This window comes from Jaculus jaculus, chromosome 21 (genome assembly GCF_020740685.1).
Source record: "Jaculus jaculus isolate mJacJac1 chromosome 21, mJacJac1.mat.Y.cur, whole genome shotgun sequence".
Classification (NCBI taxonomy): domain Eukaryota; kingdom Metazoa; phylum Chordata; class Mammalia; order Rodentia; family Dipodidae; genus Jaculus; species Jaculus jaculus.
The window spans coordinates 6,117,724-6,134,149 of NC_059122.1; the positions used below are offsets into that span (position 1 = coordinate 6,117,724).

The window sequence follows — 16,426 nt, forward strand, 5'->3', positions numbered from 1 at the left end:
ATCTGGTGGGGCGCGGGGCGGGTGTGGGGGGGGCAGTGTCCTGATTTCTACCAGCCAGATACCATGTGGCCTGTTTCATACATACCTCACCTCGGAAACAGACTTTCTGCTCATCAAATACACCTTCACCCCAAAATATAGAGTAAATGGAGAGGCCCTAAACTAAACCAGACCTTTTACATAAGTCAAAGTCTAAAGGAATCACTCCATCTTTTTTTTTTTTTTTTTGTCTCCAGAATCCAACGAGTTAAATACCACAGATCTTTAATGGGAGCATAAGATTAAGAGGCCTTGTTTCCCACAATTTTTCAGCCAGGGAATATAAAAAGCTTATGGCTTTAATACATGGGACGTCGCAGTTTCGACTCTGTAAGAAATGAACACAGTGGAATTTCAAATTTCACATAAAAGACACAAGGAGTACAAAGGGCAGGGAGCTTAAATCCTCAACACTTGACAATGGAGAAACTGTCCCATAAAGACAATTTTCAGGCCATCAGGATTCATTTATAGCCTGGCGTGTGCTGGCTGGAGGGGCAAGAGGGCTTGGAGCTAAAATACAAAGATACACTACACTTGGTAGACAAAGGGCAGACACACACACCACATTAAAGATCCGTATACAGGGGCTGGAGAGATGGCTTAGGGGTTAAGTGCTTGCCTGTGAAGCCTAAGGACTCCGGTTCGAGGCTCGGTTCCCCAGGTCCCACGTTAGCCAGATGCACAAGGGGGCGCACGCATCTGGAGTTCGTTTGCAGTGGCTGGAGGCCCTGGCGCACCCATTCTCCCTCTCTTTTCTCTCTGTGTCTGTTGCTCTCAAATAAATAAATAAAAAATGAACAAAAATATTAAAAAAAAAAGATTCGTATACAATACCATGCTAACTTTAAAGGGAAAACTGAGGGTCATCGGAGTGAAAAGATCAACAGAGAAGAATTACAGAGGAGCGGTTCAGTCCAAAGCTGACCCAGTGAATTTCTACCACCACGACTTCCGATCCTCCACCTCCAAAGACGTGGATCGGAGAAATTCTGAAAATTACCTCACTTCAGTTTGGGACGTATACAGACTCAAGTACAGCGATACCTCAGATGCTCTGGTCTCACGTGCTATTCGATGACTGAGCTGTGTGCCTGGCTCTAAGGACAGTCCTGTCACATTTTAACAGCTGAGGTTGCTCCCTCTAAGGAGACAGATGAGTGTCACAAAGTAACTAGGGCAATAAGGGCCAAGGGTAGGGGGATCCAGAGAAAGCCGTCTGCTCCCTCTTGCAAAACCTTCCTTCCTCTCACTTTTGCAATCACTTAGTATTCTGCTTCAGAACAAGAAAGAAGGGCTGGAGAGATGGCTTAGTGGTTAAGCGCTTGCCTGTGAAGCCTAAGGACCCCGGTTCGAGGCTCAGTTCCCCAGGTCCCACGTTAGCCAGATGCACAAGGGGGCGCACGCGTCTGGAGTTCGTTTGCAGAGGCTGGAAGCCCTGGCGCGCCCATTCTCTCTCTCTCCCTCTATCTGTCTTTCTCTCTATGTCTGTCGCTCTCAAATAAATAAAATAAAAAATGAACAAAAAATTTAAAAAAAAAAAAGAACAAGAAAGAAAACCAGTTGGGCAAATGCCATTTTCTTGCTGTTCACTAGCATGATACAAAATGAATTCATCAGCACTGGGTTTTCAAAAGGCAAACGTGGATGTCGAATCTTGTACTGTAAGAAGGGAGTTCTTCCTCCTCCTTTACATGGAGCTGGGACCTGTAAAGTGAGACTCTTTTTGGACATTCATGCAAATTTAATTCATCCCTGGGAACAAAAACAACCTAACAGACTCACAAAATATCCCTTAGACTTTACATACATACATACATACATACATGTATGCATTTTGATTTTTGAGGTAGAGTCTCGCTCTAGCCCTGGCTGACCTAGACTTCACTGTGTAGTTTCAGGGTGGCCTCAAACTCACGATGATCCTCCTACCTGTCCCTCCTGAGTGCTGGGATTCAAGGCATGCGCTACCACGCCCAGATGACAATATTTTTACTGTGAATTTTTCTCAAAAGTTACCATTTTTATTCTTCAGCAAACAAAAACAAACTAATCACAGAGAGAGTGAAACATATTTTGAGTTCAGAGCGGACTAAACCCTTTGACCAGTTAGGATGGGCTTGTATCAAGTGACCCTGTTTAAACTTGGAAACTGGCTCCACTCTTCGCGAAAGTAAATTCTAGAAAAATTCTAAGCAGTTATAAAGTTATATGACCAAGAGACAGTTCTGCCATCACAGATGCTCCTGTTAGATGGAATAAAGATTTTATTATACCACACACACACACACACACACACACAAAATGTATTCAGTACAGAAAAGGCAGTTTTTGGTTATTCTGTTGAGAATTTCTTTCCATGATTTCTCCCATTAAAGTATAGTTTTCAAAGCAACCACCACGACAAAGGAAGCTTCTAATTAGTCCGTTTTCTTCTGATCCAGGAATGCTGAACATGACTGGCCCATCTGTACTTGTATCAGCAGAGCAGGGAACGCAGTTTACATTACTTAGCTATTCTTTGAACTCCAGGAACTGCTGAAGTCTTTTGTGATGCTCTGCAGATGCTTGCACGGCACTAAGGAGGCAGAGACGCAGAGCGTAAGCTTTCTTTGACATGAAGCATCTTAAGTGAACCACAGAGTGCAGAGTCAATATTTTTCAAAACAATTAAAAACAAATAGAAATCTTCACTTTATTGTAGGACTGCTGAAAAAGCGAGATGGAGACCTTTTTTCAATCTAATGAAGAGGAGGGCTTGCATTCGGCAATGCCATGTTCCGACCTTCTGAGAGACCGAAACAAATCAAGACTGACAGGGGCGGGGGGGGGGGGGAGGGGGGAGCGCTGGTCTGAACCTGCTCCGCTGCGGAACCTGCTGTGCGGAGTTCCAGGCCTTGCGGGACGATTTCTGGATTTTATTATTTTATTTAAACCAGACTCAAGCATTATCTTTGAATTGTGGGGTATTTGAATTGCCTTTAATAGAAAACCCTTTAAACTAAAAAGGTTCGGTGAAAAACACAATAGACTCCGTTTGCCGCTTTCAAAGGTAGCGGCCTGGTGGTTGGGATTCTGTTCCCTTTGAACGTGCTTTATGGTTTAGACGAGCACCCCAAGTTCTCTCCACCACAGGAGCACAGGTTACCTTGACAAAAGCCAAGCAAAAGACACCACCACCAAAAACAGCAAACACACACGCACCCCCCCCACCAAAAAAAAAAAAACAACAACCTGGCACATAACTTTTGAAACTTTTGAACAAAAAGAAAAAGACCCTAAGATTTCTGGTTTTCTAGTTCTTGACTAGTAACGTACCATCAAATTGCAGATAAGTAACAGTTGTTCCTTTAAAGTTTCAAGGCCTTTGCACGAAGCCTCCTGAAATGCCTTTGGTACACCTAGTGGGGCCACCTCTGCCCGTCGCTGTCAGTGAGAGAGAGGACAGCTTTCGCCAGGCTGCCAGGGCCGACGAAAGGTAAATTGGCCTGCACTGAGTCTTTGGGGGACTCGAGGGGCGGCTCCGGGAGTCACAGCGCTTGCTTCACAAGCCTGAGGACCCGAGTTTGACGCCAGCCCCTGGTTAAAAGCTGCGGGTGGCCACACACACCTGCCACGTCAGTGCTAAGGGCGGGAGAGTGAACGGGAAGGCTGGAGTTCGCTGGGCATCCAGCCGGCCGGAAAAAACAGCAACAGCTCTCTGAAGGACAACGTGGCAGTGAAGTGTGGCAGAAGAGGGACACAAGCAAGACACCTGATGTTCTCCTCCGGCCTCCCCATGCCTATACCACACGTTTAAAAAGAAGAAGAATGGCTTAGAGGTTAAGCGCTTGCCTGTGAAGCCTAAGGACCCCGGTTCGAGGCTCGGTTCCCCAGGTCCCACGTTAGCCAGATGCACAAGGGGGCGCATGCATCTGGAGTTCGTTTGCAGTGGCTGGAGGCCCTGGCGCGCCCATTCTCTCTCTCTCCCTCTATCTGTCTTTCTCTCTGTGTCTGTCACTCTCAAATAAATAAATAAAAAAATGAACAAAAAAAATAAATAAATAAAAAGAAGAAGAAGAATAGCTTAGCGGTTAAGCGCTTGCCTGTGAAGCCTAAGGACCCTGGTTCGAGGCTCGATTACCTAGTACCCACGTAAGCCAGATGCATAAGGTGATGCGTGTATCTGGAGTTCGTTTGCGGTGGCTGGAGGCCCTGGTGCGCCCATTCTCTCTCTCTCTCTCTCTCTGTCGCTCTCAAATAAATAAAAATAAACAACAACAAAAAAAAACACTTTTTTTTTTTTTTTTTTTTTTTAAGAAAAATTAAGTGAATCAATGGGTCCAGGCATGGTGACTCATTCCTGTAATCCCACCACTCAGGAGGGCAAGGTAGGGGGAATCACCTTGAGTTTGGGGACAGCCTTTGCTACACAGTGAGTTCAAAGTCAGCCTGGGTTAATTAGAGTGAGAATCTGCCTCAAATACAACAAAACGGGCTGGGGAGATGGCTTAGCAGAAATCTAAGGACCCAGGTTCGATTACCCAGGACCCACATAAGCAAGAGGGGGTGCATCGTCTGGAGTTTGTTTGCAGTGGCTGGAGGCCCTGGTGCGTCCATTCTCTCTCTACCTCTTTCTCTGTCTGTTGCTCTCAAAAAATAAAAAAAATAAAAAAAAAAGAATCCAGACCACAGGGGCTGGGTGAGTACACAGCTCTGGGATGAGAAAGACTTGGGTGTGCTTTCTAGCTCCTTAACTTAACTACCTGCATGATCTTGGGCAAGCTGCTTTACCTCATTAGGTAACTAATCTCCAACAGTCAATGATATAACAAGACATGAACTCAGATGTCTTAATAACTCCACACCCAACATTCTCTCCATCACATCATTCTTTTTCTGTTTTTGTTTTTCAAGGTAGGGCCTGACTCTGGCCCAGGCTGACCTGGAATTCACTATGTAGTCTCAGGCTGGCCTCAAACTCACAGCGATCCTCCTACCTCTGTCTCCCGGGTGCTGGGGTTAAAGGCGTGCGCCACCACGCTCGGCTGGAAGTTGGTAATCTTTAGAAATTATTTGTGGGCTGGAGAGATGGCTTAGCGGTTAAGCGCTTGCCTGTGAAGCCTAAGGACCCCGGTTCGAGGCTCGGTTCCCCAGGTCCCACGTTAGCCAGATGCACAAGGGGGCGTACATGTCTGGAGTTCATTTGCAGAGGCTGGAAGCCCTGGCGCGCCCATTCTCTCTCTCTCCCTCTATCTGTCTTTCTCTCTATGTCTGTCGCTCTCAAATAAACAAATAAACAAATAAATAAATAAAAAGAAATTATTTGTGTGTGTGATGTCTGCACGTGTATGGGCAGATGTATGACTCCGTGTGCAGGCCAGAGAGGAACACCAGGTCTCCTCTGTCGAGTGTCTGCTGTATTCCGTTGCGTCCATCACTGAGTCCAGACATGGCATTCTTTTGGTGAGAATGGCCGACCCGTGGGTCCCACCTGCCTCAGCGTGTGTCGCCAGGGCGCCAGGGCTCAGGCGTAGGCCCTCATGCAGGCACAGCAAGCGCTCTTACCCTCGGAGCCTGCTCTCCAACCCCCAGAATAATTTTGGTTTGCTTTTGAGAGAGTTAGTGTTAGGGTGATACCGTATTACCTGTAGCTCGTTTTGTGTTCCCATACAGAACCAAAGGGCCCCACAAATAGAAGTCAAGGGAAACGTACCCTTGGTTTCTCACAGCAGGCAGGATCAGCAAGTCATGCTTACGGACTACATACAAAAAGAGCAATCTCGGGCTGGAGGGATGGCTTAGCGGTTATAGAATTTGCTTGCAAAGCCAAAGGACCCCAGTTCGATTCCCCAAGACCCTCATTAGCCAGTTGCACAAGGAGGGGCACGTGTCTAGAGTTCACTTGCAGTGGTTGGAGGCCCTGGCGTGCCCATTCTCTCCCTTTCTCTCTCTCTCTCTCAAATAAATAAATAAAAATTTAACTTAAAAAAAAAAAAACATTTTTTTAAAAAAGCAATCTCGCATGCCCCATATATAACTCATTTGTAATTATGATAAACACAGTTTAGATAGAAAAGTAGTATTTCTCTTCCTGTCTAGCTACAGCGGTTCATGAGCACAGCCGTAAACATCAATGAAACTAAATATAAACTGGCTTGTCATCTGTGGTTTTCTCTCTGGTCGTCTCAGAAGGTGTTGTGATCTGCCGGTGTTTTTCCACCATGATTCACAAAGCACCATGGCCTCATTTATGGAATATTCTGTTCACCCAAATACCCAAGTCTTAGCTTGACCAAAATGTAACAGAATTATTTTTAATGTTTTCTGGAAGACAGGGTTTTTTTTTTTTTCTTTTGCACTTTTTCTCCTTTGAGGATCTTTTGGTAATTAAAAAAATATGTATGTATGTAAAATCACATTTACAGTATTGACAACTTTCTAGCCTCTCTTTGTCTATTTCAAAGAAATTCCCAAAGCTTGCAACAAACAAAAGTTTTATATATGAAGTCTAATTCCAAGCTATTAATTCATCTTGAAGACTTCCAACATGTGTGAACTTTCAGAATTCTCTTACCTACATTTCAGAGGAACCCTGAGAGTAGACTTCTACGATCCTAACAGGTAAACTCTCTCTCTCCATCTCTCATAAATAAATAGATGGCAAACTTACTTCAGATGTTCGCCAAATGTAGTAGTGATTCGGTAGATGGCGGTTTTCAGTGAGGCTCTGAACGCAAATCTTAATGTCCTATAGGAAGTGTCCACAAGGCTTCCTGAGGTCCGGGGTGGTTTACTCGAAGCGTGAGGAAGCTTGAAGTACTTGTCGACTGCCTAAACCAAGAAAGAAATAAAACATCAGTTCAGACAATCAAGACAGCCAACTCAGGGCTGAAGAGACAGCTTAGTGGTTAAGGTGCTTGCCTGTGAAGCCTAAGGACCCATGTTCTGCTCTCCAGATCCCACGTAAGCCAGACGCACAAAGGCAGGGCAAGAGCAAGATAGCCTATGCCCACTAGGTGGCGCAAGAGTCTGGAATTCAATTTTTCTTGTAGATACCTAGGCAGAAATACATACATACACAGACATATGTGTATTTACCACGAATAGGTCACTACCATTTGAAAAGCAATGCAGTAGACACGTTCAGCAACCTGGGCAGCTGCCAGGGTTCAGCAAAAGCCCAGCTCTGCCATTTAAAGAGGAACAGGTCTCCCCCCAGATACAAAATGGCCTGGATATCCACGACCTCACAGTGCCTGACACTACCTACACAAGACCATCGTAATAGGAGAAAAAGATGATGACATCAAAAGAGAGACTGACTGAGAGGGGTGGGGATATGATGGAGAGTGCAGTTTCAAAGGGGAAAGCAAGGGGAGGGAGGGAATCACCATGGGATATTGTCTATAATCATGGAAGTTGTGAATAAAAAAAAAAATTAAAAAAAAAAAAAGAGGAACAGGTCTCTAGAGCCCTGAAACTGCAAGGCTGGAAAGTGACACACTGCTCATGATGGTGAACCAGAGGAGGACTTTTTTTTTTTTTTTTGGTTTTTGGAGGTAGGGTCTCACTCAAGCCCAGGCTGCCTCAGGGTGGTCTCAAACTCACAGCAATCCTTCTACCTCTGCCTCCTGAGTGTTGGTATTAAAGGCATGTGCTCAATAGAGGATTGTTATAAGGAACTCAGCAAGAGAAAAAAAAATGAACAAAACTTTCAAATTTATATAAATAAGGCTATTTACTAAACTAGTTTATCATCCTTTTCAATTCTAGGCAGTAAGGCTTTTCAACGAGCTCCAGATGCGGGCACCGCCTTGTGCATGTGGCTTACGTGGGTCCTGGGGAATCGAGCCTGGGTCTAAGCTTAGGCTCTGCGAACAAGCATCTTAACCGCTAAAGCCATCTCTCCGGCCCAGCATCCGATTTTTGTTTCAAGGGTACGATACCCTTTATTTCTGAGAATTCTGATGACAGCTCGTTGCTTATACAGTCTCCCAAGTTGCCCATTCATTTCCCTTTGCTTCTTGTGGGTGCATCATCCTCATTAGACTGCCTTTGACCACGGCCCAAACCCAGTTTTTATTGCATATTGTCCATGTTTACAGACACGCCTGAAACAGGCAGTGCCTGATGAATTCAACTGGCCCTTAAGCAGCTGTCATCACAAGGGCTGAAACGCATTCATTCTGTACCTAAAACGTCCTAGCTCCTCGATACTTTTGGCTTTTGTGCCTTGCCATAAAAATACAATAGTCATAATACAATTTTTTGAAGCCTCAGAACTCTGTTCAAGAGAACACAGGCCATTTCTTTTGTACAACAATTGTAAAACATTTTCACGGTTCGTTATTTAATATCAATACAAACCTAAGTGATCGATGCAATGGCTTTGTTCACTTACGGGGCTGGAGCGGTGGCTCAGTGGTTAAGGCGCTTGCCTGCAAAAGCCAAAGGACCTGGTTCGATTCCCCAGGATCCACGTAAGCCAGATGCAAAAGGTGGTGCATGTGTCTAAGATTCCTCTGCAGGGGCTAGAGGCCCTGGAACATCCATTCTCTATCTACTTCCTTCTCTCCCTCTCTCTCTGTCTCCCTCTCAAATAAATTAAAAAGAAAAAGCCTTGTGAACAACCAGGCTTTTAGAAAAAAATAATTATATATATATATATATATATATACCTTTTACAGGATCATTGTAAGTTCAAGGTAACCTGGAGCTACAGAAAAATTCTAGGTCAACCTGGGCTAGAGTGAGACCCAATCTCAAAGCAAACAGACAAATAAACAAAAATACATTGTTCTGGGCTGGGAAGATGGCTCAATGGTTAAAGGGTGCTTGCTTACAAAGCCTAAACGGCCTAGGTTCAATTCCCTATTACACATGTAAAGCCAGACACACAAAGTAGCATATGTGTAGGGACAAAGGGCCTGACACATCCATACTCACTCAAATAAATACTCTTTATTCAAAAAAAAAATTATGCAGGGGGTGGGGGCACACGCCTTTAATCTTAGCACTTGGGAGGCAGAGGTAGGATGTGTATGCACATTAATTCTCTATATGCTTCAAATCTGGGGTGGGAGAGATGGCTTAGTGGTTAAGTCACTTGCCTGTGAACCCTAAGACCTGGGGTTCAATTCCCCAGTACCCATGTAAAGTCAGATGTACAAAGTTGCACATACATTAAGTTCAGTTATAGTGGCAAGAATGCCCATTCTGTTTGCAAAAGTTTAAAAAAAAAAAAGATAGAGAAAGATGGGCTGGAGAGATTGCTTAGTGGTTAAGGCATTTGCCTGCACAGCCAAAGGACCCAGGTTCAATTCCCCATGACCCACGTAGGCCAGATGCACAAGGGGCACATGCGCCTGGAGTTTGTTTGCAGTGCTTGGAGGCCCTGGCATCTGTCTCTTTTCTCTCTACCTTCCTCTGCTTGCAAATAAATATAAATTAAAAATTTTAAAAATAGAAGAAATATAAACAGAACTATCTATGTATGTACATATATATAAATATATGTTGTCAATCAGGGCACAAAGGTTCATGCTTGCCTATAATTGCAGCATGAGGGAAGCTGAGGTAATAGTACCCCAGTGACTTCGATGCCAGCCTGGCCTATAGAGTGAGTTTCAGGTCAGCCTGGGCTATAGTGAGAGCCTGCTTCAAAACAAACAAGAGCTGGAGAGATGGCTTAGCAATTAAGGTGCTAGCCTTAATTGTGAACCCAAGAACCCAGGCTCACTTCCCTAGCACCCATGTAAGCCATATGCATAAGGTGGTGCATGCATTTGGAGTTTGCTTGCAATGGCCAGAGGCCCTGACATGCCCATTTTCTCTCTCTCTCCTTGCAAATAAATGAAATATTTATTTTTTAAACATTGGCCAGAAGCCGGGCGTGGTGGTGCACGCCTTTAATCCCAGCACTTGGGAGGCAGGGGTAGGAGGATTGCTGTCAGTTCGAGGCCAACCTGAGACTAAATAGTGAATTCCAGGTCAGCCTGGGCTAGAGCAAGACCCTACCTCGGGGGGAAAAAAAAAAAAGAAAAAAGACAAAAAAGTTCTGTCAGCAGTTTTTTAATTTGTTTTTGTTTTTTGAAGATAGGGTCTTGCTCTAGCCTAGGCTGATCTGGAATTCACTACATAGTCTTAGGGAGGTCTAGAACTCACAGTGATCCTCCTGGGTCCTTTGGCTTTGTAGGCAAATGCCTTAACCAATAAGACATCTCTTCAGCCCTTACTTATTTTTATTTTTACCTTCTTTTGGTTTGTCGAGGTAGGGTTTTACTCTAGCCCAGGCTGATCTGGAATTCAGTGTAGTTCAGACTGGCCTCAAACTCATGGTGATCCTCCTACCTCTGCCTCCCCAGTGCTGGGATTAAAGGCGTGCGCCACCACGCCCGGCTCCAGAAAATTTGTTAAAACATCTGACTTACCAGCTTCACTCAATGAAACCTTTATAAATAAATATATACACCTGTATACATATACACAAAGATATAAGGCCAGACTTCTTATATAGTCTATTTTTTCGTTTTTTTCTTGGCAGGTGTGTACGGCATGAGGTAGTGCATGCACATGCGTGTGTCTGTATTCGTGAGTCTGGAGGCCAGAGAACACTAGATGCCCTTCTGTTTTTGCTCATTGCCTGTTTCCTCGAGATAAAGTCCCTCTTTTCACCATCAACCTCCCCTGCCCTGTCTGCCAACCCCAGCATCTCTTGTCCGGTCTCTGCTCCCTACAGAACCACAGGGTTCGGACGTGCAGAGCCAGGCCCAGATCGTTGCACAGTTGCAAGGAAGCTAAACGCAGCTGGTCTCCGGGCCTCGACCTTATGCAGCAAACCACTCGTTAGCATTCTAGCCCCTCTTACAGCCTTTCTTTGAAAGCCATGCAATACTAAATGATTTCATTATTTTTCCATTTTATTAGGCCATTACCAAAACTGAGGAAAACTAATGAGTAATAATGAGATAATTCTTAAGATGAGTAAACAACAAATTGCTTCAAGATAGTAGAATGTCAAAACATTAAGATATCATTATAAACCCTAGGTTTTAAAAGGGCCCAATAGGCTGACGTGTGTAATTGCAAGATAATAAATTTTCCTGAACTTAAGTAACTTTTCTTTGTTCTTTAAAAGCCCTCTAAGAATGAATTAGATATAGGAAATACTAATCTTCTTTAGATGTATTTATTTGTATGCATGTGTGTGCATGTATGGGCACACTAGAACCTCTTGCTATGGCAAACAAACACCAGACACTTGGGTTACTATTTTTGTCTGACTTATGAGGATGGCTTGGGAATTGAACCTGGGCTAGCAGGCTCTGCAAACAAGACCTTTAACCACTGAGCCATCTCCCCAACCCCTAAAACAACAATCTTTACAAAGAGTTGGAACTGCTCAAAAAAAGAAATGCAGAGCTGGAGAAATGGCTTAGTCGTAAGGGGTTTTCCTGCAAAGACTAAGGACCCAGGTTCGATTCCCCAATACCCACGTAAGCCAGATGCACAAGGTAGCACACGCTTCTGGAGTTGGCTTGCAGTGGCTGGAGGCCCTGGTGCGCCCATTCTTTCTCTCTCAAATAAATAAATAAAAAGACGCAAAAATAAATGAGGTATATCCAACAGAGCGAGCAGGCTCAGCCAAGGAGGATGCATCACTTTGAAGCTGAAATGCTCACCACCTCTCTTTGTCCTCATGAAAGTGTGAACTACAAGACAAGGATATAGCCAGGCGTGGTGGCGCACTTCTTTAATCCCAGCACTCGGGAGGCAGAGGTAGGAGGATCGCCGTGAGTTCGGGGCCACCCTGAGACTACAGAGTGAATTCCAGGTCAGCCTGGGCTACAGTGAGACCCTACCTCAAAAAACCAAAAATAATAATAATAATAAAAGACAAGGATGTCTCAGCTTCAAGGACTTCACCAAATAATATTACCTAGCTGAAAGTTAAAATTACGTATTGGTCTTACTTTAAGTGCCTTAAGCGCTAATCTGAAAAAAAAACCAAATAAACAAAAAAGAAAACTTTTGGTGGCAAAAGCTGACCTGACCTGAAATTATGCGGCAGTAAAAGCAGACCTGGGGCCGCACGGACTCCTTACAGATCTCAACCCACTTAGTCCACGAAGCCGGCTATCTCCCTGGAGAACAGCGCTCGTGGACCTGACAAAGGGAAACCTACTGCGCATGCCAATAAGAGGATCATGTGGCATGTTTTACTTTTATGTGTAAAATATTGTACTTTAAAAAAATTATTTATTCATTTATTTATTTAAGGAAAGAGAAAACGGCAGATAGAATGGGCGCACCAAGGCCTGCAGGCACCATAAACGAACTCCAGACACGTGCGCCCTCTTGTGAATCTGGCTTACGTGGGCCTTGCAGAGTCGAGCCTCGAACCAGGGTCCTTAGGCTTCGCAGGCAGGCGCTTAACCGCTAAGCCATCCTCTCCAGCCCCCAAAGTGTTATACTTTTAAAAATAAAAGAATATAATAACAACAGAATTCTGAAATACATGGCAGCGTTTGAGATAAAGGACTAACTTAAACGTGCAGAAAGTCAGATTAGTTCAGATGTTTTGTTTTAAATCATTGTTAAAACGAAATTGCTGGAAAGGCAAAGTGAGTAAAAGTTCATGGGCTGGAGAGATGGCTCGGTGGCCGGGCAGGCAGGACACCCGCAGGAGGCCTGAGAGACCGCTCGCGTTAGATCCTCGAGACCCCATAGAGCAGCTGGGCCTGGCCACAGCATCTCCTGTGAGAAGCAGAGACTGGACAGTTACTGGGACTTGCAAAAAAACAAGGCAGCAGGCTCCTGGGTCTGTAAGACTCCAGCTCAAGTAACAACAGGCAGAAGCGGTGACGGAGGGGGCCACGTGACATTCCCTCCGGCCACTGCAGGTGAGCGCACCCGGCCGCGCACGGCAGCGCAGGCACCACATGGGTACATACACCACACACACACACACACACACACACACACAGATAAGTTCAGGTAAGTAAAACATGACTAACATAGCCGGGCATGGTGACGCACACCTTGAATCCCAGCCCTCGGAAGGCGGAGGCAGGAGGATCCCCGTGAGTTCAAGGATGCCCTGAGACTACATAGTGGATTCCAGGTCTGCCTGGGGCTAGAGTGAGACCCTGCCTCAAAAACAAAAATAATAATAATGTGGAGAGCCACTGAGGAAAACACCCGACACCAATCTTGGTCTCCATGTTCGCACACGTATGCACGCACACGCCCTAAACCCACAATCGTGCAAACATGCACACACACACACACACAGGCCCAGCGGTTGGGAGGCAGAGGTAGAAGGATCATTGTCAGTTCAAGGCCACCTCAAGACTACAGAGCGAGTTCCAGATCAGCCTGGACTAGAGTGAGAGCCTGCCTTGACAAGTCAAAAGAATAAATATGTTTTATACTTCCTAAGATAATATGTCTTCTAATTAGTGACATCATGGATTCAAATAAATGCAGGAGAAATCATTGCTTATTATTATTATTTTTTTAATTTAGAGAAAGAGCAAGAGAGAAGGGGAGGGAGGAAGGGAGAGAGAGAATGGGCGCACCAGGGCCTCTAGCCATTGGAAATGAACTTCAGGTGCATGCACTGCCGTGTGCATCTGGCTTATGTGGGACCTGAAGAGTCGAACCTGGGTCCTTAGGCTTTGCAGGCAAGTGCCTTAATGGTCAAGCCTTCTCTCCAGCCCAGAAAACTTTCTAAGACTACATGGTTAGGAACCAGCAGGAGCTAGAATTGAGACCCAAGTACGTCTGATTCCAGATCTGACACCCGGGCCCTGGTGGCACACTGCCAGTCCGTCCGGGGAAGGGAAGTGCAGCAGTGGACACCTCTGCCAAGCCCTCGAGAGCTAATTTGATACGTGAATTGCTGAGGACTTGGGTTTCCAATTCTGACTCAACCGTTTACTGGGTGTGATCTTGACTGAACAAATCATAGCAATATGTGGTCTTTCTGAGAGAAATTCAGTCATGCAAAATAACCTTCCCAGGCTGTTACAAAATTTGTTAGAAATCATTTTGTCTGGAGTACTGCCAACCACCATGAATGCCGGACAAGCGGAGAGGGGGCTGGCTTGCGGACTGCGGGTGAGGGCTCTGCGCCTGTGCGAAGGCAGCGTCCCGCCGTCAACGAGACTGGATTGAGAAGCGCCTACGAGGTGGGCACACTTGCCAGGGCCCTGGAAGGAAGAACCCCCACTAGATGTGGGTGGCACCACCCTGTGGGCTGGGGTCCAAGAACAAATAGAAGAGGGCAAAGTGGAAGGACAGAGAGACAGTGGAATCGCCCTTCCTCTGCTTCCCGGTTGGTCTGCAGAGCTTGCCTGCCGCGACACACTGCACTCCTGTGGGTGTGAGGCAGAAGAAAGAAACCCTTCTTCCATGAAGTTGCCTTTTTTTGATTATTATTTATTTGAGGCGGGGCGGGAGGCGCCTGCAGAGAGAATGGGTGCAGCAGAGCCTCCAGCCACTACAAACAAACTCCAGATGCATGCGCCGCCTTGTGCAACTGGCTTACGTGGGTCCTGGGGAAACGAACCTGGGATCTTTGTCTTTACAGCCAAGTGCTTAACCACTACGCCATCTCCCCAGCCCTGAAGTTGCTTTTTGTTAAGTAGTTAAAGCAAAGAGCTTTAAAACAGCTTTCAAGCCAAGTGTGGGGGCACACGCCTTTAGATCCCAGCACTCAGGAGGGCTGAGGTAGGGGGATCGCTGTGAGTTCGAGGCCAGCCTGAGACTCCATAGTGAATTCCAGGTCAGCCTGGGCTACAGTGAGACCCTACTTCGAAAAACCAAAATAAATAAAAATAAAAAATAAAATAAGACAGCTTCCAAACTCCCTTTCTTCCTTTTAACTTCCAAATCCTTGAGGAAGCCATTAACGGCCTTATGTCCATTTCTGTCTGCCACCTCAGCTCAGATTCATGTGTCCTCTCCTCCGGTCACCCTGCATTCTAGACCCTCTGGCCTTACTGCAAATACTGTCAGTTTTTGGCAGGCGTTTGGTCTACAGGAACCGTGTCTGTCTCTTTCCATTCTGTAACCACTTAATAATTACTAGTTGGATGCATACAGGTGGCTGTGAATGGTACAAAGGTAAATGTCAATATTCCACATAGATCAAGATCTAACTTTTGGATTGAAGAGATGGCTCAGTGGATAAGGCACTTGCCTGTGAACCCTAGTAACCCAGGTTCGATTTCCTAGTACCCACATAAAGCCAGATGCACAAAGTGGCGTGGTGACGCATGCCTTTAATCCCAGTACTCGGGAGGCAGAGGTAGGAGGATCGCTATGAGTTCGAGGCCACCCTGAGACTACCTAGTGAATTGCAGGTCAGCCTGGGCTAGAGTGAAACCCCACCTCAAAAAAAATTTTTTTAAGTGGCCTATGTTATTATAGTTTTAGGTTTCTAATGTTTATTTATATATTTGAGAGACAGGAGGAGGCAGATAAAGAGAAAGAGAGAGAGAGAGAATGGGTGTACCAGGGCCTCCAGCCACTGCAAATGAACTCTAGACGTATGCGCCACCTTGTGCGTCTGGCTTACATGGGTCCTGGGGAACTGAACCTGGGTCCTTTGGCTTTGCAGGTACAAGTGCCTTAACTGCTAAGCCATCTCTCCAGCCCATGATTTTTAATTTTAAAAATACTCATAATTTCAGCTCCTGACTTTTTATACATAAGGGCCTGTGTAAACAAACAAACAAACACAGACTGTGAATGTCCAAAGGATAAAAGCTGCTCTCCATCTACTGATGCACAAAGTAACTGACTATACCATGAACTCAGCCATGTTTCCAAATGAATTTCGGCTTGAGCTAACCAGAGCGGTGCCCAGAACCCTCTGAGAAGCAGCTGCCAGCCTGCCTGGTCACACTATTCAGACGACAAGAACATAGGCCGAGGGCTGGGGAGACGGCTTAGTGGTGAGAGCACTTGACTGCAAAGCCAAAGGGCCCAGGTTCAACTCCCCAGGACCCATGAAAGCCAGGCGCACAAGGTGGTGCACGCGTCTGGAGTTCGTTTACAGTGGCTGGAGGCCCTGGTGCGCCCATTCTCTCTCATCTCCTTATCGCTCTCAAATAAAAAAATAAACATGCGGATCTACGACAGCGCTGTGAGATCTGCTGTCTAACGGGAGCCACTGCTCCAGAGAGCTGCCACTGCAGAAACAAGGCTTGTCTTGTGGCCTTTCACGTTTTGCCTTTAACGATGCACAGCTGGATGACTGATGCCACTGATACCGGGAAGCACCACAAAAGGACAGACCAGCGACACAGGAACGCCTCAGTAACGCCCAGGCGCTGCCTCCGTACAGCCTTGAATTACAGAGACACGTAGTGTGTACGCGCTTCACTCAGGGCAACGA

The 16,426-nt window shown here is 45.7% G+C and overlaps 1 protein-coding gene across 3 annotated transcripts in view; it reads right to left on the reverse strand.

Annotated features, from left to right (window-relative positions):
- Positions 1 to 2,014: 2,014 nt before the first annotated feature.
- Positions 2,015 to 16,426, reverse strand: part of Ndc1 (NDC1 transmembrane nucleoporin) — a 54,990-nt gene continuing 40,578 nt past the window's right edge. For all 3 annotated transcript variants that reach the window (XM_045139361.1, XM_045139360.1, XM_045139359.1), the window contains 2 exons: positions 6,692 to 6,852; positions 2,015 to 2,617 (listed from right to left, as the gene is read on the reverse strand). In XM_045139361.1, the coding sequence (XP_044995296.1) occupies positions 2,554 to 2,617; positions 6,692 to 6,852 (225 nt within the window). In that variant the 3' untranslated portion in view covers positions 2,015 to 2,553. The remainder of the gene's footprint in view (positions 2,618 to 6,691; positions 6,853 to 16,426) is intronic.